The sequence below is a fragment of the Ursus maritimus genome, unplaced genomic scaffold, assembly GCF_017311325.1.
Source record: "Ursus maritimus isolate PB19 unplaced genomic scaffold, ASM1731132v1 scaffold_17, whole genome shotgun sequence".
NCBI classification, from domain to species: Eukaryota; Metazoa; Chordata; class Mammalia; order Carnivora; family Ursidae; genus Ursus; species Ursus maritimus.
The window spans coordinates 59,113,395-59,139,075 of record NW_024424119.1 but is presented as its reverse complement, the minus strand read 5'-3'; the positions used below and the strand labels follow the sequence as shown (position 1 = coordinate 59,139,075).

At 66.9% G+C, this 25,681-nt stretch overlaps 1 protein-coding gene across 2 annotated transcripts in view; it reads right to left on the bottom strand.

The window, feature by feature from the left end:
- Positions 1–1,263: 1,263 nt before the first annotated feature.
- Positions 1,264–25,681, bottom strand: part of GPSM1 (G protein signaling modulator 1) — a 31,501-nt gene continuing 7,083 nt past the window's right edge. The window contains exons 2-14 of one of the 2 annotated variants that reach the window (XM_040632188.1): positions 21,879–22,100; positions 21,015–21,150; positions 20,296–20,438; positions 19,594–19,717; positions 19,309–19,424; positions 18,485–18,640; positions 17,588–17,696; positions 16,348–16,471; positions 10,294–10,364; positions 9,255–9,431; positions 4,412–4,568; positions 3,795–4,003; positions 1,264–2,856 (exon numbers count right to left, since the gene is read on the bottom strand). In XM_040632188.1, coding sequence (XP_040488122.1) covers positions 2,650–2,856; positions 3,795–4,003; positions 4,412–4,568; positions 9,255–9,431; positions 10,294–10,364; positions 16,348–16,471; positions 17,588–17,696; positions 18,485–18,640; positions 19,309–19,424; positions 19,594–19,717; positions 20,296–20,438; positions 21,015–21,150; positions 21,879–22,099 — 1,950 coding nt within the window. In that variant the 5' untranslated portion in view covers position 22,100 and the 3' untranslated portion in view covers positions 1,264–2,649. The remainder of the gene's footprint in view (positions 2,857–3,794; positions 4,004–4,411; positions 4,569–9,254; positions 9,432–10,293; positions 10,365–16,347; positions 16,472–17,587; positions 17,697–18,484; positions 18,641–19,308; positions 19,425–19,593; positions 19,718–20,295; positions 20,439–21,014; positions 21,151–21,878; positions 22,101–25,681) is intronic. The other variant, XM_040632189.1, reaches the window with a different exon arrangement.

Genomic DNA, 25,681 nt, shown 5'->3' with positions numbered 1-25,681 from the left:
CCCCCCCCCCCCCCCCCCCCCCGCAGGCCTCAGGAGGCGGGGCTGGGCCTCCGCCTGCCTTCCTCACTGTCCCCAGAGGGTTGGGAGCCCACCGGATCTGACAGTGCAGAGCTGGGCGGAGGACGGCGGCCCAGGCCAATCCCACCCTTCACAGATGGGGAAACTGAGGCCCCAGGCGTGGACGTGGATATAGACCACATTTATATTTCCTGTGTTCTGATGCTTGATGTCTAGGGCCTGCTGACCCTGGAGGGGCTGCCCCTCTCAGGGTTCATGCCTAGAGATAGTAAGAGACTCACCATGAGTGCATCCCATGGCCAGGTACCAGCCAACAAGGGGCGCCCCTACTCCCAGAGCCACTGAGATGGTCCACACCGTTGCTTCCCAGGGAAACTACAGCTCCTAGAGCCACTGAGAGGCAATGTGGCAGCCTGTGGTACTTGCCTGCAGAGCGTTCTCGGAGCACCAAGAACTATTGGGTCAGGGGGCTCTAGTGACAGCCCCCAGGGCCCCGGCAGTATCTCCCTGTGTGGGCGCGTCCCGACTGCGGCCTACGCCTCCTACCTGCAGACCTCCCTTCTGAGCAGCTTTGGCCCTCCCCATGCCACTCTCACTTCGTGGGTCTTCCGACCCCCCACTCCCACCCTGCTAGGCAGCCTCCTGTGGCCAGATGGGGTGCTCCGGGCCGAGCAGTTCACTCCAAGTGTGGTGAATAGGCTACCGCCAGCCTCGCCTGGTCCCTGGGCCCCGCATCTCTCCTCCTGGGGACACAGTGCCATATAGCAGCTGTGGGGTTGGGGTGTCTGCTTGGGGGTGTGCTCCTCAAGCTGGCTCCCCCTCTTCGCAGACGGCTCCATTGCACTCATCGGCCGGTGGGGCAGGGGTGTGAGGTCATGGGGCTCTGCACCTCTCTTGCTCCGTGGCTTGGAGCAGGGCCTGGGCGGGTGGACCACAGCTCTGCAACTGGTGAGACTCAGGACTGGAAAGGCAAGTGTGCGCCCAGACAAGGTGTGACTGTTGTCAGGACAGAGAGCCACTCCCAGGGTGGAGAACAACGGAATCAACCTGCCGCCAGTGGCTGGCCGGCACCATGGTCATGCTGGCAGCCACAACGGCTGGGTCACCTTGTGTGGGTGTGGAGCGGGGTGGCGGCCCCAGGCCCTTTGCACAGTGCAGGCTTGCTTACCCAGGTAAGGTCAGCCACCTGGGGCCCCCAAAGGACCAACATACCCTCATCCTTAGCACGAATTCTGACAGACAGCATTCACTTGGCAGACTTTATTTTTTTGGGAAAAACAGAAAAAAATGTACCTCTTGGGTTGGGAAGGACCCACTGACAGCACGGCAAACACGCGTGAGCAATAAATATGCACGTACATTCAAGTATGGGGGGCGGCCTGGGAGAAGCCCGTGCAGGCATCTGACCCTGCAGCCGGGTGTCCGAGCACGGTCACAGCAGGCCCAGGGCCCCCAGGCTGCCCTGCAGGGCGGGGGTCCGGCCGCCTCCCCACGCTTGGAGAGCCTCGGAGAAAGACCGAGGAGGGGCCCCCTCACGCCCTGGGGCCGTGGGGCAGGGCCGGGGGCTCGCCAGAAGGGCTCGCGGTGGACCAAGGCAGGGGCCTGCGGGACAGCAAAGGCTGCAGCCCCCAGAGGGCGTCTCCTGCCCAGTCCCATGGGCTGACGATGTGTGGGGGCTGGACCCTCCCCACAGGAGAAGGCAGTGATGTCATCTTCCCAGCTGAGGGCTGGGTGCTCATGGGGGGGCCCAGGCTTGAGCTGAGCTGAACCCCCCAGCTTCTGCCGGCCGCCCCTGGTCCTGGTGTGGTCCGGGCACAGACCTCGCTGCTGGCTGGCATTCCGACCAGGCCTGCTCTGTCCCTGGGCTTTGGGGCTTGGAGTTCAGGGGTGTCACAGCTCTTCACTACCCTTCCCCTCACCTCTCTCCAGGCCCTGCCTGCTCAGGACTGGGTGCCGGCTGGGGGCCGAGTGCCAGGGCCCAGCGACAATGTATGGGGGCATCTGTCCTGCCCGCACTGCCTCTGTCAGGCTCCAGGCTTTCTGACATGGCCTTCCACCTCCTCCAGCCTGGAGGGGGCCAGGGGCGGGCGGGACTGGGGCAAGCATGTCTGCTTTGTCAACCCTGGGACCCTCTCTGGGAGCACAGAAACGTCCATGTGGCTGGTAGACCCCACAGCAAAGCCTTCAGACCGGCCTCTGGGGGCTTAGCGGGGGCAGCACAGTTTTCACATTTGCCGGGCAGGACGGAGGGACGGAGCTGGGCAGGGCAGGGAGAGGCCATGGAGGGTTTGGGGCCAACAAGCTGCAGGCTGGACCAGGGGCAGGGAGAAGGCCGGGAGGCCCTGCAGAAAGCCGTGTCCCCCCGGGGAGCTGGTCCAGGAGAGAGGCAAGCCCACCCGCCCAGGGCAGCCCCTGCCTGCGCCTGCCACCCTGGGAGGGGGACACCGTGGGGGCTGTGTGCCCAGCATCTGCCACAGTGGGAAGGGCCAGAGGGCGCAGAGCCTGCACTCAGCCATGGCCTCCAGAGAAATGGGCTTCTCGAGGGGCCGTGGGCATCACAGATGACGGTGAGCCCCCCGACCCCGAGGCCAGGAGTTGGGGTGGGGCCAGCCGGGCTGTGGCTGCAGGGTCTTAGGTGGCACCAGGCTGGCACTGCTGCCGGGGCTCGGGGCTCCCGTCCGCCTCCTGCTCGGGGCTCCCGGCGAGGTCCACCCGCTGCTCATCCATCCGCTTGGCCTGCACCCTCTGGATGAGGCTGAAGAAGTCCTCGTCGGGCATGGTGGGGCCACGGGGCAGCACGTCAGGAGGCGGGCAGCGCTGGTCATCGATCCTGGAGGACTGGGCAGACACAGACACGCGGGTTGGCAGCTTGGGCCTCCCCCGCCTTCGTGGGCCCGGCCTAGCACGTGGACCCAGTGGTCTGTGGTCTCAGGGACAACGCCCAGGCAGGGGCTGCTGGCCAGTGGCTCTCCCTGCATCTACCAGTAAAATCAGCTCCGCAGGCAATGCTGGCAGCCCTGGCCCTAAGAACAAGGAGCCTCTGCCCAGGCCACCCAGGAAGGGAGGGCCAAGTAACCTCCGGGCATGGCGTGGGCAGGCCGGGGCGTGGGGCTGCTGGACTGGCCTTCCCATGTTGCGCCCAAGACCACCTGCCAGGGATGGGCTCAGGAGCCTCGGGGGCAGGAACTGGGGGCCGCAGCTCCCCAAGCCCGAGGTGCGGAACTCCCCAGGGCCCCCCATCAGGCCAGGGGGCTGGGGCCGAGGGGCCGAGGAGGCATTTGGGCTGCTGGGCAGGGTCTGGAGCAGAGGGGCCGGGAGCGGGCCTAGCGGGCATATGGGCCAGGGGCTCAGGGGTTCTCTGCAGGGGCTGCTTTTGAGGATTTTCGGCCTCGCCCGGGGCGGCGCTCTCCTCTGCTCTGTGGGAATGAACGTCACATCTGGAAGTGGCACCATCCCGTAAGCCAGGCCACGCCCTTTCCTGCAGCCTTTCACGAGGCCCCTGAAACCCCTCTGCCATCTTGCCCTGCCACTGGAACCTCTGCCCGATGAGCGGCCAGCCCGAGGACATCCGGGGGGGCCTTCTGGGGGGCCCCAGAGGCACCCGGTGACACCAGCCGAGTCAGCCCGAGATGGACCGGCCGGAGCCCGTCGCGGGCGTCACGAGCCTCCAGCAGACGCGAGGGTGAAGGGCTCCGGGCTCCGGACTGCCTGGGGGCTGGGCTGGGCTGGGCTGGGGGGGGGGTGAGCGCCCCCGGCCCCCCTAGCGGCAGGCCTACCTGGCACTTAATGAGCATGTTGAAGAACTCGTCCCCCGGTTCCTGTGGGTCTGCGTCCCCGCGCAGACGGCCCAGGTTGCTGTGCGTGACCAGCAGCCCAGGCAGGCTGCCCACGCTGGCCCGCTGGTCGTCCAGCCGGCGGCTCTGCGAGCTGGCGATGAGGTCTAGGAGCTCCTCGGTCTGCGGGGAGGCCGTCAGCGAGGGCTGGGCTGTGGGGGCAAGGCCGGGGAGGGGGCCCCGCAGGCTGGGTCAGGCCCCAGACCCCAGCTCCCCCCCCCCACCCCCCACCCCCGGCTGTCCCTGCCGCAGGCCCCACGCCCACCCCCGGGGGCTCCTAGGTGACAGGAGGGAGGCCTGGCTTCCCAGGCCGGCTCTGAGCCCGCGATGCGTCCTGACATGGTGTGTTCCGGAGGGCGGGATGATGACATGCTTCCCAGGATGCAGCTTTGGGCGAGGCGGGGGACGAGGCTCCCAGTGACAAGGAGCACTTTTGCAGCTGGTGTGCCCCACGCCTCAGGAGCAAGGGCTCCCGGGGGCACTGTGGTGGAGGGCGCACTGTGGCGGAGGCAGGGAGGGAGCGTGGCAAGGACAAGAGGGGCTCCATGGGGGGCACTCACCGACCCTCTCCTCCGGGGTGGGGGCCGCTGTGGCCTGGGCGGCCCCAGGCTGGCCCTCCTCCAGGGGACAGCGCTGGTCATCCATACGGCTGCTCTGGAACTTGCTCAGCAGGTCAAAGAAGCACTCCTCGTCCGAGGACGGGGCCCGAGGGATGCTCTGGGGGGGCAGGGGCCGTCAGCGTCGGCTCTGGCCCAGCCACAGTGCCCTGGCTCTGGTCACCAGCCCCTCAGATCCCTGGACACCACTGAGGGAGCTGCTCAGCCCAGGATAAGGTCCGGACACTCGCCCCACCTGCCCATCATCTCCCAGCATCCATAGACCTCCCTCACCCTGCCGCCCGACCCCTACTTGCCCACCTGGAGCACTTCCCCCAGCCCGGTCACCACCACTTCCTGTCAGCATCCCTGCGCCACACGCCACACGCCCCCCGCCCCGTGGGACTCTATCACATGCTTGTGTCAGCCCCTGCCGTGAGCTCCACCTGTGCTTCTGGGGCCCAGGCACCCAGCAGAGCATTCACCATTGTCTGCCCAATGAACAAATCAAGCCGTAGTGAGTGAGTGAGTGACTAGACCCTCAGCAGGCAGGAAGCCCTGCTGGCCGCTTTACATATTACAGTGGTCTGTGCGGGGGTGGAGGGGATGGGGGGGCGCTGGCAGTGGTGGTGGTGGATCCAGGGCCAGCAATGTCAGGTCATATCACCAAAGGCAAGGAGCCACAGTTGGGGGAGGTGAGGGCTCCTGTGTTCCACCCCAGTTCTACCCCTTCTGTGGTTTGGGTCCTGGACCTGTGGGTGGGCCCAGAGGACAGATGTGTGGTGGCCAGGACCCTGGCTGTGGGGTATTCAGACTAAAGAGAAAGCGTCTCCCTCTGCATGCTGGCTGAGGTGCCCAGGTTTTGCTCTGGGTGGCTGCGGGGCAGAGCCTGGACATGCCGGGAGCACAGAGACTCTGGGAGATGCCATCAGTGTGCAGCCTGGGTGGTGGGCAGGGCTGACCCAGGAATGACCTGCTAGGTCTAGGCAAGCCCCGCTGATGGGGCCAGGGAGGGGACAGTGGTCCTCAGAGGGAGGGGGAAATGGGAAGCGGGAGACCAGGCCCATGGGCCTGCCTGAGTCCCAACTGGCAAACCCACTCCCCTTCTGGACCTCAGTTTACACATCCACAGGAGGGGAGGCTGGAGGCAGTGGTCTCTCGGAGCCCCCCAAAGGGCAGGGCCAGTGCTGGTCCCCCCCACCAGCCTCATCACGTCTGGTCCAGGGCCCTGAGGGCTGACTGGTGGAGGGGGCAGCTTCCAGAGGCCACCTTGGCCACAGACTGTTTCCTCCTCCCCCTCCCCTCTGATGCCAGCGCCCCCTGCCCAGCCCTGGCCTGTCCACCTCTCAGCTGTCTGGGGGCCTGCTCAGAGCTGGGCTGATGTCACCTACTGAGCACTGCCTGGGTCCCAGATCTGATGACCCCTTACTAGCCTGCTGCAGAGGGGGGCCTGTACACCTCCAAGGCCACAAGCAAGCATGGGGCAGGCTCGGCACCCCCCAAACAGGCCCAGCCTGGCCTCCCAGGGCAGCACAGTCCCCGAAGGCCAAGGGTGACCCAGGGAGGGACAGCTCAGGGGGTGTCTGCCCATGCATGAACTGTGCCAGCAGGTGGCAGCTCGGAGGACAGAGACCCCACCCCTGTCCCACCAGGGCAGGCCCAGAGCCAAGGCTGGGGGTAGTTCAAGATGCCCCCAACTCAGGGCTCTCCTGTCCTGTGTCCTGGCCCAACACCCCACAGAGCCTGGAGCAAAAGGAAAGCTGGTGCTGAGTACAGAGGGGCCCTGGGTGGGGGTGCTGCACTTGGCAGGGTGGTCGGGGCCAAGCATCAGCCCTGCACTGGTGGGGGCCGCACAGGTGCCTCCCCAGGTCAGGGGCTGTTCACAGGTCGTTTGGGGCCCCAGACTCAGCCAGGTGTGGGGTAAGCACAGCACCACCACTGCAGGGGACCCCAGATCGACTGTGGGCCAGGTGAATGGAGCCAGGCCCCTCCTCGAAAAGGTGTAGCCCTGGGGCCCCTCTTCTCTAGACACATGGGCCCCTGACACTCCTCCAGCTCCCCCTGGGCTGAGCTTGGGGCTCAAGGGGCATGCCAGAAGTAGGTGCTGTTTGCTCAGAGGCTCCCCTGGCCCCGTCACCCCGTAGCTGGGGCTGGGCAGAGAGGGCCCCGGAGCAGAGCTGTCTGGGGCACCTGTGAAGGGCTAGGGCTTCCCTCGTTTTGGGGGATGTGGGGCTGAGGCCACAGGGGCACGAGGTGAGGCTCTGGACAGCAAGAAGGCCCCGCTCCCCTCGTGTAGGATGCCGTCCTGGGTCCCAGCAAGACATGCTCCAACGTCTCCTTTGCCCCCTGACTCTGCCTCCTTCTGTCCTGCTGGACTTCCAGCCCCGGGTCTCGCCAGCTCCCCGCACCCCTGCCTGCTGGCCGGTTCCCCCCACCCCTGCCTGCCAGCCGGGGAAGGCACGGAGGTGCCGGAGCTCACCCCGACAGCCCCAACCCCAGGAGGACAGCTCTGCTCTGCCCCCCACCCCATCCAGGGCCCCCCGAGCCTCCCCATGCCGGAGACCCCACACTCACGCTGGGTCCGCTTCGTCCCTCCAGCAGCAGCGACCAGGGCTGCGCGCTGTTCACTCGCCCCGGGGCTGGGCCAGGTGGCGCCTGTGCTGCCCCCCGTGGGCTCAGCGCTTACATAGGCCCCGGGGGAGCGCCATCCCCGCCCCGGCCCCCGCCCCGGCTGTGCTCACTCGCTCCGCGGGCGCACACTCACACACGAGGCACGGGCGCGCGCACACGCTCTGTAAACACTCGGAGACTATTTCCAGCACGGAGGGTGCCTGCTCCGGCCCACGGGCAGTCAGGCCAGAGGGGCGAGGGGGACGGAACCTGTCTGGAAAGCTGTCTTCCTGCCGACAGGGGCCCGCTGACAGGGGCCCGGCTTCCTTCCAAACCTGGGTCAGTCCAGGAGAAGCCGCCTCTGTTTTCAGCCCTGACTCCCGAGGCCGAGGCCGGGACTGCCGTGGCCCCGCAAGGACCCAGAAGGACGCTGGCCTTTCCCACGCCGCAGCCCCAGCGGCCACCACCGCCCACGGCGCCCTCCCCGCCCCTGCCACTTGCCACCGGGCCCCTTCCCTGCACTGGGAGATCCGTGGAGCCTCGGCCTCCGGCTGGCCCCCAGGACAATCCCTGTCCCTGCTCACAGCACAACCCTCCTCAGGCTGGCCCCGGGGCCCAGTGGGGGCCGACCCTGGGGCGTCTGGGGGAACTGGCTAGGAGCCCTGGCAGGAGGTGAGGCTGGGACGGGGACACGGAGCCCCCCAGGGCCCTCTGTCCTGCTCCTTCTACAGGGAGCTCAGAGCCCTGGGAGGAAGGCCGGCTGGCAGTTCCGACAGCAGGGAGCTGGGCCAGCGTCTTCAGGGCAGGGGGATCAGCCTGCCACTGGGGTCCAGGCTGCCAGCTGGGGCCAGCCTTGGCACTCTGCCATCGGAATTTCCTCCAAAGGTGCCCCCACGGCCCGGATCCCTGCTATGTTGTCTGAGGGGCAGAGCTGGGGTTCCAGGAGCTGACCCTGGCCTTGGAACCCCAACTCCACTATTCCTGGCTGGGTGCCCTCAGGCTACCTTCTTCGCTGCCCTGTGCCTCGGTTTCCCGTCTTAGGGAAAGGCTGTAAGGGCCTTACACGTGGCAAGCCTGAGCGTTGGCTACTGCTCACATTTCGTAGAATCTCCCCCCCACCCCCCACCCCCCGCAGCCCAGACGGCAGCAACAGGGACACGGCTAGGGCCAGGTCACCACGTGGAAAAGGCTTTCCCATTCCAAAGCCTGCTGTGGCTCCCTGGTGTTTGGGGGTCCTCCCCTACCAGACCCTTTCTGGATGGACCCCGACCTTTGGGGCCAGCCCAGCCCTGCTCCCCATGTCCTGCCCCAGGAGGAGTTCCAGGGGCCCTCGACATCACCCAGCCATACCTTCTCAGACCCCAAAACCCTGTGTGATGGTGGCAAGGCCCCTGTGCTGAGGGCTGGGGTCCCCAAACACAGTGTGGGGCCCCCACTCTCCTGAGGCCTCAGTGCTGTCCCCCTCTCATCACCTCTCACTCACAGACACAGACCCTGGTTGGCAGGCTGGAGGGCAGTGCCGGGGTCAAACGGGGTTGGCAGAGGCCCTCCCAGGCTCGCGGGAAAGAGGGCGCACAGCAGCCGTCTGGGGCTAAGAATGCGCCGAGTGGCACCCACGCCCCTCAAAGGCTGAGAAGGTGCTGATTAAGCCCTCAGAGGAAACTGTTTTTAGACTAATTCCCAGAGATTTGGACCCAGGTGTTTGTTCTGGGGGAGAGGGGAGTTCTAGGCTGACCTCTGAACCTGGGCTCAGCTGGGCCTCCCAAACCCTGACCGGCTTCCACGAGCCCAGACAGGCCAGCCCTGCCTCCTGGACACGGGACACCTGCCAGGAGCGGGAGACCCCCATCCCTCCGCCCCCACTGGTCTACATCCGACCACCAGCCCATCTGTCCCTCACCCACCTCCATGTGCTGTGTACCCAGACAGGGCTGCCGGCCGGGCCCGAGGGCCTGCGTTCCCCCCAAGGCTGTCCCACAGACCCCCATCCGCGAGGCCCTTGGTCTAGTTTCCCCGTGGCCTGGACCTTGCTGAGGCCGGATACACCTGCCCGAACGCCATCTCTGCACTGAGTGCCCTGCGCTCAGCAGGCCCCGGGGGCAGCACAGGGCTGTGGCCTCTGCCCCTGGGGGGTGGGGGGCGCCTGGCCTGGCCCAGGTCTGCTGCACAGGATGGCACCCGAGAAGAGGTCGCCTACCGTGCGAGGCACCTGCACCCGGACGTCCGCGCTGTCCAGTGGAGAGTGACCGCCCTCTCGGGGCCTCTCAGCAGCCTCCAGCCCCTCCTGGTACTTCCTGCTCCTCATGGGGAGAGGGAGCATGTCCCTGCCCGGCCCCCGCCACTCCCCCACCTGGTGGCTGTCTCCATTCTGCTCCTGGGGAGGGGGAGGAAGGCCAGGCATGGGCGGGGCTGTCAGCAATCCTGAACCAATGCTTCCCGGGGCAGGACCCTAAGGGGGGGACTGGCGGATGTGGCGGCCCTGTCTCACAGACACACACCTAGGCACTTGGGTGTCGGAGGGAGGAGGAAGGGAGGGCCTGGGGGGAGGAGAGGCAGGGCAGGGTCCTGGAGAAGCTGGAAGCTAGGCGGCTGGCCCCACACTGAGCAACGAGTGACCACGGCAGCCCCGAGTCTTGTTCCCCACAGACCCCCCGACTAAACCCAGTCCACACTGGAGGACACAGAGGCTCAAAGAGATTAGCTCACCCCCGCAGGGCTACACAGCACCCCCCGCTGGCAGGTACGGAATGGGCCCAGAGCCCTACCCTGCCCAGCTTCCAATCGGCTGGGGGTGGCCAAGCCCTAGCTGCTCGAGCTCTAACAGCTCTGCTCCCCCGGGGCCCAGTCTGAGTCGGCAGGGAGCAGACAGGAGTGGGGGCAGACCCGGACACTGGGGACTGTGGCTGCGTGGGGCTTCGGGGGTCTGCAATGTGTAAGGACTATGGCTCGTCCCCCGGGGGACACGGCTAGTGGGACCCTGGGAAGAAGGGGAAGAGGACAGGGCCTTGTGGGGGCCTCTCTGGGGGCCGATGGCTGGTCCGGCGTCTCGGGCTGCAGAGGCCACGCTGGTCTCCCGTGGCAGGGATGGGATACAGACAAGAGCCGGGGTGAGTGGGGGCAGCTCAGCGAGCACTGCACCAGCCTCCTGAACCCGCTGCCCGCGCTCCGCTTCTAATGGTGGGCGGCTGCCCCTCCGGCCCCGGGGTACCCAGCCGCCCGCCCTGAGCCCCGCTCACCCGCTCCAGGGGGAGCCTCAGCAGGCCCCAGGTCTCTGCACTCAGCCTCTGTGTCCTCTTGGGCCTGGCACCTGGAAGAGAACAGGCCTGGTCAGCCTGGCACTGACCCCTGGCCGAGAGGTGGGCTGGCCCAGGCTGGGGTTCTCCGGGGAGCAGAGGTCGTCGGCCTGCACCCCGGAGGCTGGCAGGAAACTCCGCCCCATGGTCCCCCACGGGGGCAGACGCAGCGTCCGCATGACCTCGCACCCCCCGACTGGACAAGTGGTCGGGCGTGGACATGGGGCAGACCCTCCAAAGCCTGGGTGGGGTCTGGCCTTGGTGCTCCCCACAGGTCCAGTCTGAGCCCCTGCCCGTTCCCAGGGCCTCCCCGCCCCGCTCCGTGCAGTCCTCTCCTGGAATGCTCTTCCTACCTCCATGCATGTGGGGCCTCAGACCCTGATCTGCACACTCCGTTCACCCCTCAACCTACACGCACGTGGGCAGCCCAGGTACTCCCAGGAGCCGAGCACCCCTCCAGCTACACGCGCGTGCTGGGCATCCGCTGGGTGCCCCGGGGGCCCTTGCGTGCAAGGGTGGGGCCATGCGAAGCTGCGGGTAGAGTGAGCGGGGCCTCTGGGGTGGGAAGGTGCTCTGGGGCTCCTGTCTTGGCAGCCCCGGGCCTTGGACCCACGACCCGCCCTCAAGCTCCGTGCCCCCGTCAGACCGGGCCCGCAGGCCTGTCACCGGCGGTGCAGAGGGAACCCGGGGGAAGCGTTTTACAGCGCCTGGCATGCTGTGGACCCCCACAGGCTGCATCCGAGGAAGGCTTGCCCTCTGCAGCCGCCCCAGCACCGCACTGAGCTCCACATGTGACGCGAAGAGCTCTGTAGACACCGGCAGCAGACGGCCTGGGGCGTGAGCCCGCCCGCAGCAGCAAGCCCACCCTGGGCCCACAGCCACTGCCCAAGACGGTCCCAGAGGGAGATGGGCCCGTTCAGGTGATTCAGACCTGCCCAAACCAAATGCCCAGGGACCCCCAAGAGCAGGCCACGTGTCCAGTGCCGGCCGGAGGAGACGGCGTGGGCAGCCGAGCCCTTCTCCCTGTCCTGGCCTCCGGGGTCTGAGGAAGCTGTACCCTGCTCCCCTCTCCAGAGGCCTTGGGTGGAAAAGCAGCGATCCTTGGAGGAGGGCGTCAGTGGCTGCTGTCCCGGGAGTCCAGGGAGGGGACCACGGCAGCAGCCTGCCCAGGAGACAGCGGCCAGTAGCTCCTTCGGCCCAAGACCTGGGGCTGTTCCCTGCCCCTCCCGCCCCCCGAGCGGAGCCACCCCCATCCCTTTGGCTGCCGTGGTCAGTGCCAAGCCGGCCTCTGCCCCCCGCACACAGCCCCCAGCCAGCAGGCACGGCCCAGGCGCCGAGCCGGGGGAGCGCAGTCTCTGGGCCCGCAGCCTGACCCCGTGGTGTGACACCGAAGGAGCTGCAGCAGGCCGGGGAGGGGGGGGGCTTCCCCTCTGCGTGTTTCCTCATAAGGGCACCCATCCCAACAGCGTCCATTCCCACCCCGGACGGGACAGGTAGCTCTCGAGAAACAACGGGACCCATCCCACACCAACCGTGCCTGGGGGCAGCGCCCGGCCGTGGCAGTAATGGAGGGTCAACTCCGTTCTGGGGACAGCTGAGTGGCCCTGTCAGGACAGGCAGGCGTCTGCGTGCAGCCCTTTACTCACCGCAGCCAGCGACAACCCGGTTCCATCTCCTGCCATGGGCGGGCCAGTGGCCCCTTTCTTGGCTGCTCCCTGACACCCGGGGGCCTGATTCAACGTCCCCACCTTGTCTGCTAGGCCCCGCCTGGCGGGATAGTCAGGCCCTGGCCGTGGTGGAGGCTGAAATGCCCCTCTGAGACACAGCTTGTGTCCAGCTCCGGGGCGGGCCCCCTCATGGCCCTCTGAGCCTGGCTAAATGCACCCTCTGTCTGGAGAGCGGGCTGCCCTCACTGGGGCATTCAGACCAGAGCAACGCTGGCGCACTTCCCGGCCCGCCCACCCCAGAGGGTGAGGTTGGCAAACTTCCCTGAGCACCACCCCACTCCCGCCTGAGTCTGACCAGCACCCTCGTCATCATTTCTGCCCTACCAGGCTCGCGATGCGCCCAGCCCCAACCCGCCCCTCTCGCATGCAGCCTGTCCCACTTAGGCAGGCAACCCCACTTTCTAACTGCTTGGCTGGGTCCCCCCAGCTCCTTCCTGCCTTCACTCTCTTCCAAAATCCCAGCAGCTCCACCTTCAAAACAGATGCAGAATCTGACCCCTCCTCCTCTTGCTGGGATCTGAGCGGCACCTCCCGTGCCTGCCTCCCTGTTCTCTTTGCCCCCTGTCCATACTGGGGGTTGGGAGGGTGGTCAGAGAGATGCCTGTAGGGCCTGAGTTAGATCTTCTTCCTCTGTTCACCCTGCATGGGCCCCCTGGCATGGGGAGTGGCTTACACAGGACAGGAGCCCCCCCACCCCGCATTGCTCCTCCCAGCCAGGCTTACCCAGGCCCCAGGGCCTTTGCACAGCTGTCCTCTGTTTACGTTCAGGCTCACTCCCTCCTCCCTTCCAAGTTTTTGCTCAGATGTCACTGCTATGGACCAGATGTTTGTGTCCCCCACATTCCACGTTGAAGACCCAAACCACAACTCGATGACGTTAGAAAGTGCGGCCTTGAGAGGTGATCAGAGCCGAGTTCATGAGGGTGGCCCCAGTGTGGGGGTGGGTGCCCCTATGAGGAAACACCACAGAGCTCCCTCCACCCCCAGACACTGCCGTGCTGGCTGCCTGCTCTCACACCTCCAGCCTGCAGAACCATCGCAAGTAAACACCCCTGTTTTTAAGCCGCCTGGTCTGAGATGTTCCATTCTGCAGCCCGAGCTGAGGGAGGCAGCGGCCCCCACAGGGCCCACACACACCCACACCCAGCCTCACGGCTGTTCCTTCTTCCCAAACACCTGTGGCGTGTTATCTGTTCACTACTGTTGGCCACACACTCATCACCTTGGCCAGTCTCGCTCCCTGATGATGAGCAGGCAGTGTTTCCTGGGTGCTTATTACGTGGGGCCTGTCTGCGGCTCCCCAGGCACCGTCACGTCCAGCTGCCCTCGCAAGACTCTGGATACCGGGGCTCAAGAAAGGAGACCACCAGCCAAGATCACAGGGCCTGGAGGGGCAGAGCCAGGGTCAGGACGTGAGAGGTCAGGCCGACTTGGTAAGCTCTGGAAGGTCAAGCCAGGAGCAGCTAGAGAAGGGACAGACACGATGACAGCTGAGGACCCCTGGCGGCCTTGTAGTCTTCAGCCGTGTGTCACAGGTGCCTGGCCTACGAACGGGCCACAGGCCGCGCGCTGAGTGCAAGGAGGGACAGGGAGGCGTCCACATCTTCAGCCCTCCCCAGGGAGTGCCCTCACCCCTGCCAGGCACTATCCTCAGGACAACCAGTGGGCCCAGTTCCCAGGCGGAGACAATAGGGCACAGCTGGGTCAAATCACCAGGTCAACTAGCCAGGACTGGGCAAAGCCAGGGCCAGAGCCTGCAGCCTAACCCGTGGCTCAGACATTCACTGTGTCCATCCCAACCCGCCATGGTGGCCAACTACAGTGTCCAGGGGACTCCTGCTGCCCTGTGCCTCAGCAGCACGAGCAGGGAGAGCTGCACGGCCCATACCCTGTGGGACAGAACACGGCCAGGCCCAGCTCCCAGGGCTCCGGGCTGGCTCCATCCCCTTATGAGCTGATCATGCTACCACGTCCCGGAGCGTGCAGTGAGACCTCTGACATACCCGTCCACCCTAGTGCCCTCGGCAGAAAGGGCAGGGGCATGGCACAGCAGGAGGCCTGCAGGGACTGACCCAGGCCCAGGCAGCAGCAGGGAGAGGCCTGTGCCCACCCAGACTCGTTCCAGGGTCTCTGCTGGGATGGGGGCTGCAAGGTTGGTGAGGTCAACCCACAAACTGAGCCACAGCCAGCGCCAGGCTCTGGGTCCTCCAGCTGCCTAAGGGATTCTTGTTTTTATCAGGACAGGAAAGAAACAAGCCCTGGGTCCCGGCCTCCAGCTAGCCAGCTACCACCCGCCCGCCGAGGCACCGCCCCGCCCCAAGTTGGTCCGCATCCCCCAGAGGCCCTCTGGGCATCCTCCCACGGCTCCAGGATGTGGGGCAGTTAACACCTCTCCCTGGGGCTCCCTTGGCCCCTTCAGCCACCCCCCTCAAACTGACGGGCTGTACACACGCCAGTGCCCCAAGGGTCAGTTTCCAGGCACGCTTCTGGAAACGGCCAGGCCGCCACCCATGCTCCTGTGCATGGAATCAGTGAGCGAGAGGAGTGTCCTGTGGTGCCCCCTCCAAAGGCCCTGCGCCTACCAGGCTCACCCGAACGGGGGTCTCCTCCAGGGCTGCCCAGACTCAGGGTGCCTGCCCGCCTCCAGCAGCCGCACTGCAGGGCCTGAAGGCCCCCAGAGCGGCCCGGGGCCCCCACACCTGCCTCCATGGCCTGAGTGGGCTGCTCTGGAGAATGGCCCATGCCAGCGCTGGCAGCCGGGCAGGGAGGGGGCTTCCGGGGGGCCCTGGCTGGGAAGGGTCTGGGCCTGGGGCAGGGCAACAGAGCCAGCCTGGGGAGGACAGAAGCTGCCTTGTTCTCACCCCTGATGGGCCCTGCCTTTCCTCGCTCGGAGAAGAGGGAAAATGGCAGGAGAACCTGGGGCTAGCCGCACCCCCGTGGGAGCCTTTCCAGAAGCCCGGCCCAGCCTTGTCCCCTCTTCCTCAGAGGGAGCCTCGCAGGGCCAGGGGCTCCAAGCAGAGCTGCCCACCCTCAGAAAAACCCCACGCAAAGGGTCGATACCATCCTATACATCCCAGGGCAGGGTGGGGAGCAAAGGGGGAGCCCTCCACCCCACCCCCTTCAGCCTCAGCACCCCAAAACAAGGGTGAGGGTCCCAGAAGGCTTTACAACTTCACTCCTGTCCTCAGCCCAAGTGGGAGCAACACGTGCCCCCATTTCCCAGAACAGGCCATGCTTAGAAACCCCCATCATTAGGTATAGACAGGCCGTGGCCCCTCCCCCACAGCCAGGGGCCACTCCCCCGGCCTCCTCCTCAGCAGGCCTGAAGGGCTCTGGAGGCCGGGGCAGGGCAGGCACCCCTGGGGAACACAGCCATGAGGGGATTGGGGCCAGACTCGCCCAAAACTCACGAACCACAGGCTGGGGTCCATGCAGGCAGGGAGGGGGCGGCTAGCTCCCTGCTCGGAGCCTGCCCCGCACCCACCTACAGCCTCTTGGGAAGCCAGCTCAGGGCGGCCCCCCTCCCTGGGCCCCATACTTTTTATCCATTTGCTTTGCAAGGAATATTCTGTCCCCGTGTGCCCCTGTGGGCCTAACAATGTTGACCGTATGGGGCGACCCGGCAGCCCGTGAATGAGGTCATTATAGCTGCCTTGGCTCACCCCGGGGCGCACCTGCTTAGAACCCCGAGCACGGCTCTCTGTCTCTCTGGCGGACACGGCCTCCCCTCAGCCCCCAGGCCCAGCCCTCAGCCCGGAGGGGGTGGAACACTGAGACGGGGCGGCGAGCGGCCCTCTCCGCGTCCTCCTTGCCGGCCACGGTGTCACCAGCTGATGAACCAGCGGGGCTCAGGGGGACTACAGGCCCTCAGTGCCCCAGAGACCATGAAGCACTGGCCTGAAGGCCTCACATTCAGGCCACACCTGTGCCCACACTGTCCCTGCCCCTGAACGCCTTTCTACCCCATGCTTTCCAATCTCCCGATTCCTGACTTGACCCGGGGAAACAGGGCCCCTCCGTCTGTGCCCTGAACACCCGGGACACCTGGTCACCTCCCACCCGACTGGGCACCCCAGAGCAGGGCCGAGCCGCGGTGCTCATGCAGACACCCCCGGGGACGGGGGCTTGCCATCCCTACTAGGCAGCTCTGTCTGAAATTCTCCTGCTTGGGGGCAGAGCCCACCTCCTGGTAAACTGTACCCAGAAGCCCAAGCACGAACCCTGGGTGGCCCGCCTGCCACACCCTTGCCCGCCCAGCCTGGGAACTCACCTTGGGCCTCGTAACCAGCCAGGTCTGGCTTCTCTGTGGCCGCTGGGCTGCTCAGCCGGCCTAGCACCAGCTGCAGCTGCGCCACGTTCATGCGGGCCGTGAGCTCCCCATTGCGGTCCCCGATCTAGAGCCAAGCAGGGCCGGGTTAGTGCGCTGGTGGTCTGGGAGGCTCTCGAGACTGTCCACCAAGGGAGCCAGGCCTCGCTATGCCTCAGGGATGGAGTCTGGGTGTCTGTCCCTGGGTAAGGGTGGCCACATGGGCCCAGGCGGCCCCCCGCGCACCCCAGGCAGCCATCCCTGTGCCACTCCTGCCTGAGCACCCTCCCAAAGGCAGGTGGCCTGCCCCAGACTCCACCTTCCTCAGTCCCTGGAGCCTCCGTGCACCCCTCTGGCCCCCCCGACCCCCCCAGGCCCCCAGCTCAGAGCAGAGGCTCCACAGGAGGGCGCTGCTGCAGAGGGGCGAGCGCGCTGCCCAAGAACAAGCTGGACGGTGGGCGGGCCGCGGCTGGACCTTGGGTACAGCCCTGGGCCCCTGGCGTGGCCCCCCCCCCCTTGCTCAGGAGCCGTGGGCGAGGCTCCTGACCCAGGCTTCCCTGTCCCTCCAGCACCTGGGCTCCTATGGGTCTTGCCCCCAACAGGCATGGGGCTATGGTGGGTCTGGGCGGGCACTGGGCATGTGCTGGGGGACGTGACGTCACTGGGGCCGAGGAGGATGGGACCGAGGTAAGAAGGGGGCTGGCTAGGAACTGGGAAGCCAGAGACCACCGGTGACAACCTGACCATAGTAGGAGGGTCCCAGGTGGACGAGCCCTCAAAGACCCTGCCGACCATCCCCAGGAAGGCGTCCAGCTGGGGGTTCCAGGGGCACAGCCCAGGGGCGATCATGCCTTTGTGGCCCTGGGCTGCCTGTGGCAGGTCATTTCCACCTTGGTATGGCCCGGTTCCATCGGGGACACAGGACCTGGTCGTGGGCCGGACCACAGGGAACGCGGACGCTCTAGGGGTGGAAACAGGCCCCCTGCTCCCCTCCCCCCAACCCCTGGCTACAGCAGATAAGCAGCCACGGGCCTCTGAAGGCGCGCAGCACACGACAGCCTAGAAGGAGTGGAGGAGCGTCGGGAGGCGCCAGAGTGCACGGAGGCGCCCGGCCTGGTCTGAGGTGGGCTGGGCAGCGCCTGGGGGCCTCCAAGGCCAGCTAAGGCAGTGGCTGGGGACCAGCAGCAGGGCGGGCCTGGCTTACCTCCTGGGAGATCTCCAGGTGCTTCTTGGCGAAAGTCAGGGCCTGTGCCGGGCTCCCCATGGACACGTAGGCATTCCCCAAACTCCAGCACGCCCGGCCCTCGCCCACTCTGCCAGGGCGGGAAACTGAGCTCACATCTGCAGCCCCCGGGTCTGCCAGCCTGCCCGCCAGCCTCCAGGTCATCAGGCCCATCAGGACTGGAGCGCAGTTGGCGGTCCAGTAGTTCCTGGCGGGGCCTCGCTCGCCTCCTACCGGCCAGTGAGGTTCTCACCCCGTGACTCCCTCCACCCTTGCGGGCCAGGGGGCAGGGACAGCCCCTCCGGTCATTAATCTTTTAATTAAGGTGAAAAATCACAAAACGTAAACGTAGATGCTTAAGTGCAGGCCCAGGGACTCCGCGCACTTAACGACCCACGATCATCACCCTCTGGTTCCAAAACGTCGTCACCCACGAGAGCAAGTGCTGGCCGCGTTGCGCCTCCAGACAGGGCAGCAACCCCCTCTTCCCCACACGCTCGAGAGGCGCACGGCCCATGGCCGCTGCCCAGCCCGCACCTGTGGCGCCTGCCCCGGCCGCTGCCCAGCCCGCACCTGTGCGTGTGGCCGTGCGTTTGGACTTCTGTGTCTCCTCAGAGACACGGGGGTGCCCAAGGGTCACGGACCCGGTGACACGGGCCGACCCCCCACCAGCCCGCCCCCAGGGTCGCCACAAGCGGCCGGCCCAGCGTCTACCCCGTCTCACCTAGTCCCACTGAGGGGACGGCGCGGCCCCACGACGGACGGAGGCTGCGGCCAGGCGGGCGCCCCGCTCAAAGTCACTTGGTGCTCGGCTCAGCCCGCAAGGCCTGTGGGACCCCGGGCCAGACCGGACCCCACCCCCGCGTCCCCGCCGCGCACCTGTCGGCCAGCTCCTGGGCGATGAGCAGGTGGCGCAGGTGGAACTCGGCCGCGCGCTCGTAGTCCTGCAGCAGCGTGTACGTGTTGCCCAGGCTGTAGCAGGCCTGCGCCTCCACCGCCTGGTCCTTGAGCTGCCGGGACAGCTGCAGCGTCTTCCTGCGGGCGGGGAGCGTCAGCCCCAAGGGGGTGGGCTTCCGGCACCCCCTTTTCTGGGGCCCCCATCTGAGGGGGGACCGTGGGCGATGGGGATGCAGTCCACCTGCTCAGGGACCTCAGCCCAGGATCCCACTGGGGTCCAGGGGACAGCACACCCCAGCCCGGGGTCCTGACTCAGGATGTCGGGGCTCAGCACAGGCCCCGGGGCTGATGACCCAGTCTCTGTGACCCAGGCCAGGAGGCAGATGGCTCACAGAGCCCCCAGCACAAGCCAGGGACCCCCAGGAGCCCACGTGGTCTTTACCCTCTGAGTCCACACAAGAGCGATTACACCTGCACCCCAGAGCTATCACGGGGAACAAAGACAGCTCTGGGGTTCCCCCAACAACTGGTCGTGGGAGGGCCAGCTGTGCCCCCGGCACACAGCAGCTTCTGCCAGCACTTATCCACGGAAGGGCACAGTAGTTCTTCCTGTCCTTGGCAGCCCCAGGACACAGGCTTTATCAGTCTGCCCTTCTGGGGTGGCCCAGAACCCCCCACCTGGCCCCTGGGGAGGCTGGGAGGTCAGGCTCACTCCGACTGCAGGCTGGTGCCCAGGTGGCTCCCCTCCCCGGGCTGGGCAGGGCAGGGGGGTGGGCAGGGGTGGGGCGGGCGGGTGGCCTGCCTACTTGTAGTACTCGGCGGCCACATCGAAGCGGCCCAGGAAGATGTGGGCGTTCCCCAGGTTGCTGTAGGCCCTCCTCTCTGCCGCCTTGTCTCCAAACTCCTTAGCAATGGCCAAGCGCTGAGGACACAGACCCAAGGCCCGGGTGGTCACACAGCAGCCCTGGGACCCGAGGCGGATGGCAGACGCGGCCTCCCCGCCCAGGGCGGCCAGCCCAATGTCTGCATGTGCAGAGGGGGCGGCCTGGGAGCCCGCGCGGAGCGCAGGCAGAGCCCCGCAGTGCACTCACCTCTTTGTGGAAGGCCGTGGCCTCCAGGAAGCTCCCCAGCAGGTAATGGGTGTTGCCTAGGTTGCCGTAGGCTCTGCCCTGGGCCGCCCGGTCGCCCAGCTCCTTCACCAGGGACAGATTCCTCCTGGGGGTCACATCTGTCTGAGCTGTGTCCCTCTCAGTGCACGGGAAGCAGGGGCCCGTGACCCACCCACCCCCCAGCCTAGAGAGTGACGAGCAGACGGCCTCTGCGCGGCTCGTCCCAGGAGCGTGCCCCAGAAAGAAGGCAGCTCAGGTGCCGCTGCCGGGGGCGCCGTGCGAGCTCCGAGGCTCGGTCACGGGCTCGCCTGCCCCAGGGTTCTCCCACGCACAGACGCTCGGCCGGACGTCCCTGCCCTTCTCGCAGCCAAACATTCTCTAAATGCCACACGTGGCTTCTCCGCACTGCTGTGGATGACCGACATGTGGGGAAACGCCGGGGGCTTGGTGGAGCCCCACCAGACCCTGAGGACAGGTGCAGGTGGGGGGTGGGGAAGGAGAGCTGCCCAGGCCGTCGCCATGTGGGGGCGTCTGCGGAGAGCTGGCGGGGCTGCATGTGGGTATTCTGTGCCTGGGGCGGCTGCCACGGCCCGTGGCCAGCAGCAGGGGCTCAGAAAGCGCTATGGAAAGCGTGGACACGCCGGGCCCGCTGGCTCTCCTGGCGCCCCGGCCCGCCCCACTCACTCATAGAACTCGGAGGCTCTGCGCAGTGGCTCGCGCACGTCGGGCGGCAGGTGCCCGGGGTCCTGCGCGGCGGTCCACGACAGCTGCTTGCCCTTGGCATGGTACACGTTGCCGATGTTGTACAGCGCCCTGGCCTCCCCGACCTGAGGGTGGCACCGAGGTTGGGGGACCCTCTGCAGACCCGGCCCCCGAGGAGCCCCTGGCCCTGGGCCCCAGTCCCTGCTGCCCCCGAGGCAAAGACCCGGAGGGCCCCAAGAAGGGGGGGCCCGCATGTGACAGCCGCTCTCTCAGGACACCCCGAGTGACTGACTCAGCAGCGGAGGTCCGGCCCTGCCTGGCACGGGCACCCCCTCGTCTCTGCCGCCCGGGGGCAGGAAGGGGCACCCAGCAGGGCCCGGCCCCCTTGAGCTATGACTTGGGGCGAGTCATCCTATTTCCTTGTCTGTGCTGATCTCACAGGGTCACGGAGGGAGGTCACAGAGCGGGACAGCCAAGAGTCCAGCACAGCGCTGGGCCCATAGCAGCTCTGAACCCAGCTGCCATGCTGCCCCGTCTCCCTCTGCAGCCCAGAGCGGGGAGGTCGGTGAGACAAAGCACTGACACAGAAGATGAAGGGCTAGGGACTCTAGTTTGGGGAGCCAGGGTGGGCCATCCTCCCATCTTCCTCCCATGGGGGACCACGTGGGGCCACAGGTCGGGGGCCGGCACTGCTGACCGACCTTGTCCCCCTGCTCCTGGGCGATGTCCAGGTGCCGCTGGCAGCAGACGACGGCCTCATCGAAGCGGCCCAGGACCTTGAGCGTGTTGCCCAGGTTTCCACTGGCTTTGGCCTCCCCCATGCGGTCCCCAATGGTCCTGGAGGGCAGGGAGGAGTGAGCGGCCAGGCTGAGGGCCAGGCTCAGGACGCTGCGCCCAGCAGGGAGCTCGGGCAAGGGTGGGGTTGGCGTGGCAGCACCAGCCCTGGGCCAACTGGGGCAATGCTGCACAGGGGTCCTGTGGCTGGTGGGCAAGGCCCCCTCGGGCGGCCCCCAGGCAGGGAGCCCAGCTGGGGGCCACTTCTCTGCTGAGCCTAGCCTGCAGCTGTTGGGGCCTGGGGAGGAGCCCGGATAGAGGCCAGGAGAGCCGGCGGGGAGGGGAGTGGAGGGAACCTGGCAGTGTCAATAACGTTCAACATGCTGGCCGGCTGCTGAGGACACCGCGTGGGGCTCACTGGCCGGGGAGGGGCCTGTGCGCACGGCTGGTGGGGGCCCCGAGAAGGTCAACTCCCTCTCAGGGGTCCCCGCTGCCGAGGGGGGGTGGCTGCACGCGTGAAGCAGGAGCAGAGAGTGGGGGACAAGCAAGGGGCGCGTTCTGGGATGAGAGCAGCTCGAGCCAAGGCCTGGAGGCCAGAGACCCTCAGGAGCACGGGCGGTCGCCCCCCCTACACACACACAGGCCCACACGCGCGGCCACACTCGGGACAGCAGGCCACAGCCGCGCCCACACCCAGGCAGACAGAAGGACACACAGCCCCTCTCCCAGGCCCGCGGTCCCCCCTCGGGCTCCTTGGACCCTGAGCCCCTGAGGCAGGGCAGTGTGCTCACCGGGCCAGCAGCAGGTCGTGCCGGTGGTATTCCAGCGCCCGGGCATACTCCTTCAGGTAGAAGTAGGCGTTGCCCAGCTGGCTGTAGATGGCACTCAGCGTCTTCAGGTCCTCAGTGCCCACCTGCACCGCGGCCTCAAAGAAGGCCGCGCCCGCCTTGAAGTCGCCGGCCTTGCAGAGGCGCTCGCCCTCCAGGGCCAGCTCCAGGCACGAGGCCTCCATCCTGGGCGCAGGGGAGAGAAGTCACAGCCTGTCTCTCGCGCAGTCATGCAGGGGACACGTGCACCCCACCCTGTCGTCACGAGGACCACGGGGCCCTCAGAGGGCAGTGACCCACGTCATGCCTGTGCACACAGTCCCCAGGTGCAGGTGCCAGGGCCGATGTTGTGCCTGTCCCCGGGCTGGCACGCCTGTGGCCTCCCCGATGCCCAAAGCTCACCGTCCGCCCCTCACTACCGGGGCTCAGGAGCCCCCGGGGAAAGGTGTGAGTCTAGGACCATAGTAAGATCCTAGGGCCACGGTGGCCAAGCTCCAAGCACAGCCTCCGAGGGGTCTCCGGCACCTGGGTGAGGGCCACCCCTGGGCCCAGGGCCACCTCCCTCCTCCAGAGCAGCCGCGGCAGCCTATGACGGGCCCTGAGCCTCACCAAAGACAACCGAGGCTCAGAGAGGTTTGGAGAGCTCGTCAAGGCCACATGGGCAGAACCTGATACGCTCCCACGTCCTAGAGTGCACCCCCGCCCTCCAAGGTCTCCGTGGGGGGCTGCGGGCTCAGGCATCCTCTGTCCTCGCCTCCCATCCTCGGGGAAGGATGGCCGTGTCCAAGCCACGGGTCAGCCAGCCCCAAGCGCTGAGAAGCGCTCAGCTGGGCTGGCCGCGACTGCCTGACGAACAGCGGCTCCCCCACCCCACGACGCTACCGCTGAAGGACGTGACAGGACCATGTCCCAGGATGACCCCAACCCCCGGGAAACTGCCCCAGGTTCCTGCTCCAAGGGCCCAGGGCCCCACGTGACAACAGAGCCCTCACTGGAGGCTGCACCAGCCCCTCCTCCCTCGACCTTTGGGCAGGGGCTTTAGAGAAGCCCCTACCCTTGGGCCCTGCTAGCCCCCTGAGGTGGGGTCCAGGCCCCGCAGCTGCTAGCCTGGGCCCTGCTCACTGAGGGCCGCACAGCCCTCGGGCCTTGGAGGAGCTGCCCTGAGCACACGGCTGTCAGGCGAGCCTGGTGTGTGGGGGTCACTTGATCAGGCTGGCCCTGGTTCTGGCCCTCCCTGCTCTGGGGTCCTGGGCAGGCCACAGCACCACTCAGAGCCTCGGTCTCTTCCTCTGCCCTATTCCCGCTGGTCCTGTGGGTTCCAGACTCAAGGCCTGGTCCGTCGCCCTGCCCTAGGGCGGGAGAGGGGCCCCAAGCTGGAGGGCACCCCAGCAGGTGACTGTACATGCAGCCCTGGAGAAGTGGGGGGCACGCTCTGCACGGCTGAGGGCCAAGCGCAATCCCCGGGGTCCGTGGAAAGCCTACGGGTAACTGAAAATGTCCACAGCAAATGGTCCATGCACCCCAAGGCACCTGTCCCTGGGCTTTGTTAAGGTCACGGAGCAATCAGCAGTTACAAGGGGGAAACACACGTCTTCCCTCAACAAATAAACAGGTCTGTCTAGGGCAGTGCTGCTCGGCCGTTTAACTAAAGGAACCACGGCGCCCGGCCCGCTTCACTCCTGCATCGTCAAGAAAAGGGGAGCTTTCAACGTTTCCAACAACATCGCATACCAAACGGGCAGGGGTGCAGCCGGTGAGCACCGAGACGCTGAGCCCACCCCACACCCCAGGGGCTCAGAGCTCTCCGCTGGGGAAGCACCCCACCTTCACTGTGCCCCTCACCTGGCCTCGACTCCCCAGCGTTGGGGTCACTCCTCCAGGGAGGGGTGGGCTCTGGGACCCGGCACCGCCCTGCCTGCTCCAGATTCGAGCGGAGCCTGGGGGGCCTATCCGAGAGCCGGGGGCCAGAGCCTCGGGCCTCCTACCCACCACCCTCTGGGAAGGGCTATCCGGACACCACACTGCAGGAGACCCCCAGCCGCGCACCCCCGTGGCCACTGCCACGCACGGCACTCCTTTATCAAGGCCTGCTCGTCCTTGCCCGGCTGGGCACCATGCCGTCCGACGCAGTGGACCAACCTCCCCTCCCAGGTGACTTGGCGGGACTGGGGGCTGGGGGCTGGGATGCTGCCGTGTCGAGCCACCTTGCCCTGTTGGCTCTGACAGATTCACGGGGAGTGGCCGCCCCCAGCCCTGCATTCCTGCCTGACATCGCGGTGAAGAGGAGGGTCCCGTGTGGGAAGGGCCTGGGGCCCCAAAGAACAGGAGGCGGAGGGTCCACGGATGGGGTGTCGCGCGGCCATCCTGAGTCACAGACAGCGGGTCTGACACAGGCGCCAGGAATGTGAGGAGGCCGGAGAGGCAGCAGCGGGCGTCCCACCCCTCTCCTTAGCCGAGAACCTCCTGGGGCACCTTGACCTCCGGCCCCTCCCCGCGCCCCCAGCTGCCCGGGTGCCCCGCACCTCTTCCTTTGCAAGTCGCGCATCTTCTGCACGTACAGCCACAGCTCCAGGCCCACGGGCAGCAGCAGGGGGCGGGGGCGGGGGGCGCCATACACCACCTTGCACACGGCCTTCTCCGCCAAGCTCAGGGCTGCAGGCTGGCCCTCTGCGGAGGCGGCCGGCATGGCGGGGCTCCAGGCCTCCCTCCTGGCTGCCCAACACCTGCCCTGCCTCGGCTGCTGGTCCTGGGGAGGCACCGGCCTCATTCTTCCCCCGCCTTCGCCCACCCCAGAGTGGTGGGCCAAAGGCTCTGGCGTCCTAGGTGCCAAGAGACCCCAGGTCCTCGGGCAGGCTGTCCAGGGCTTCCGGGGACTGAGGTGGATCAAGGGATCAAGGCAGCTCAGAGCCGGGGATCAGCATTGTCAGCAGGGAGGGCAGGGCCCCGGGTTGGGGGGGGGGAACTGCCAGGCCGCTTGTCCAGCTCAGCAATGGGCACTGGGGTGGCAGAGGGCTGCAAGGCTGTGCATCTCTGCAAGAGGAAGAGGGTGCAGCTCTGGGGTTCCCTCCGACCCTGAAACTACCTGAAGTCGGAGCAGACGGAGGAACCCGAGAGCAAGAGGGAGGGTGGGAGGCCCAGGGCAAAGGCCATCCCAGATATAGGACATCAAGGCCAGCATCAGCCCTGGAGGCCCTGCCCACTCTGGGGGCAGGGGTCTGGCAGGACTGAGTCTTGGGAGGGGCCGGGCAGGTGAGGACAGAGGTGGAGGGATCTGGTCCCAGGCTGCCTGCCGCACCAGGCCCTGCTCCCCAGAGAGTCCAGCCCAAGTACCCTCCTGCCTACCCTGAGGCTTCTGCCAATGCCCCCTGTCCACCCCTCAGGACAGCTCAGCTGAGAGGCACAGGGCGGGCCTGGGTCACCTTCTTTTTATCCGCTCCTATTAACACACTGGACACCCCAAACCCTGCACCCTCAGATCAACCCCAGACCCCCTACTTTGCCTCCCAGGGCCTGCCTGAACGGCAGGCTACCCTCTCCTGTCTTCCCTGAGACCCACCCAGCCTGACCAGGCCCACTTCCCTACTCAGTGAAGAAGATTCCAGAGCCTGCGGCCGTTCCAGTCCCCCGACACCACCTCTGCAGGCCTGTGGGTATTTGCCCTGTCACCGGCATGTGCCCACGTACACCGGGGACGGACCGGTCTGCAGCCGCCCTGGGCTACCCACCCCAGTGCCAGTGGAGCTGGCCTTGCGGCCCACTAGCCACAC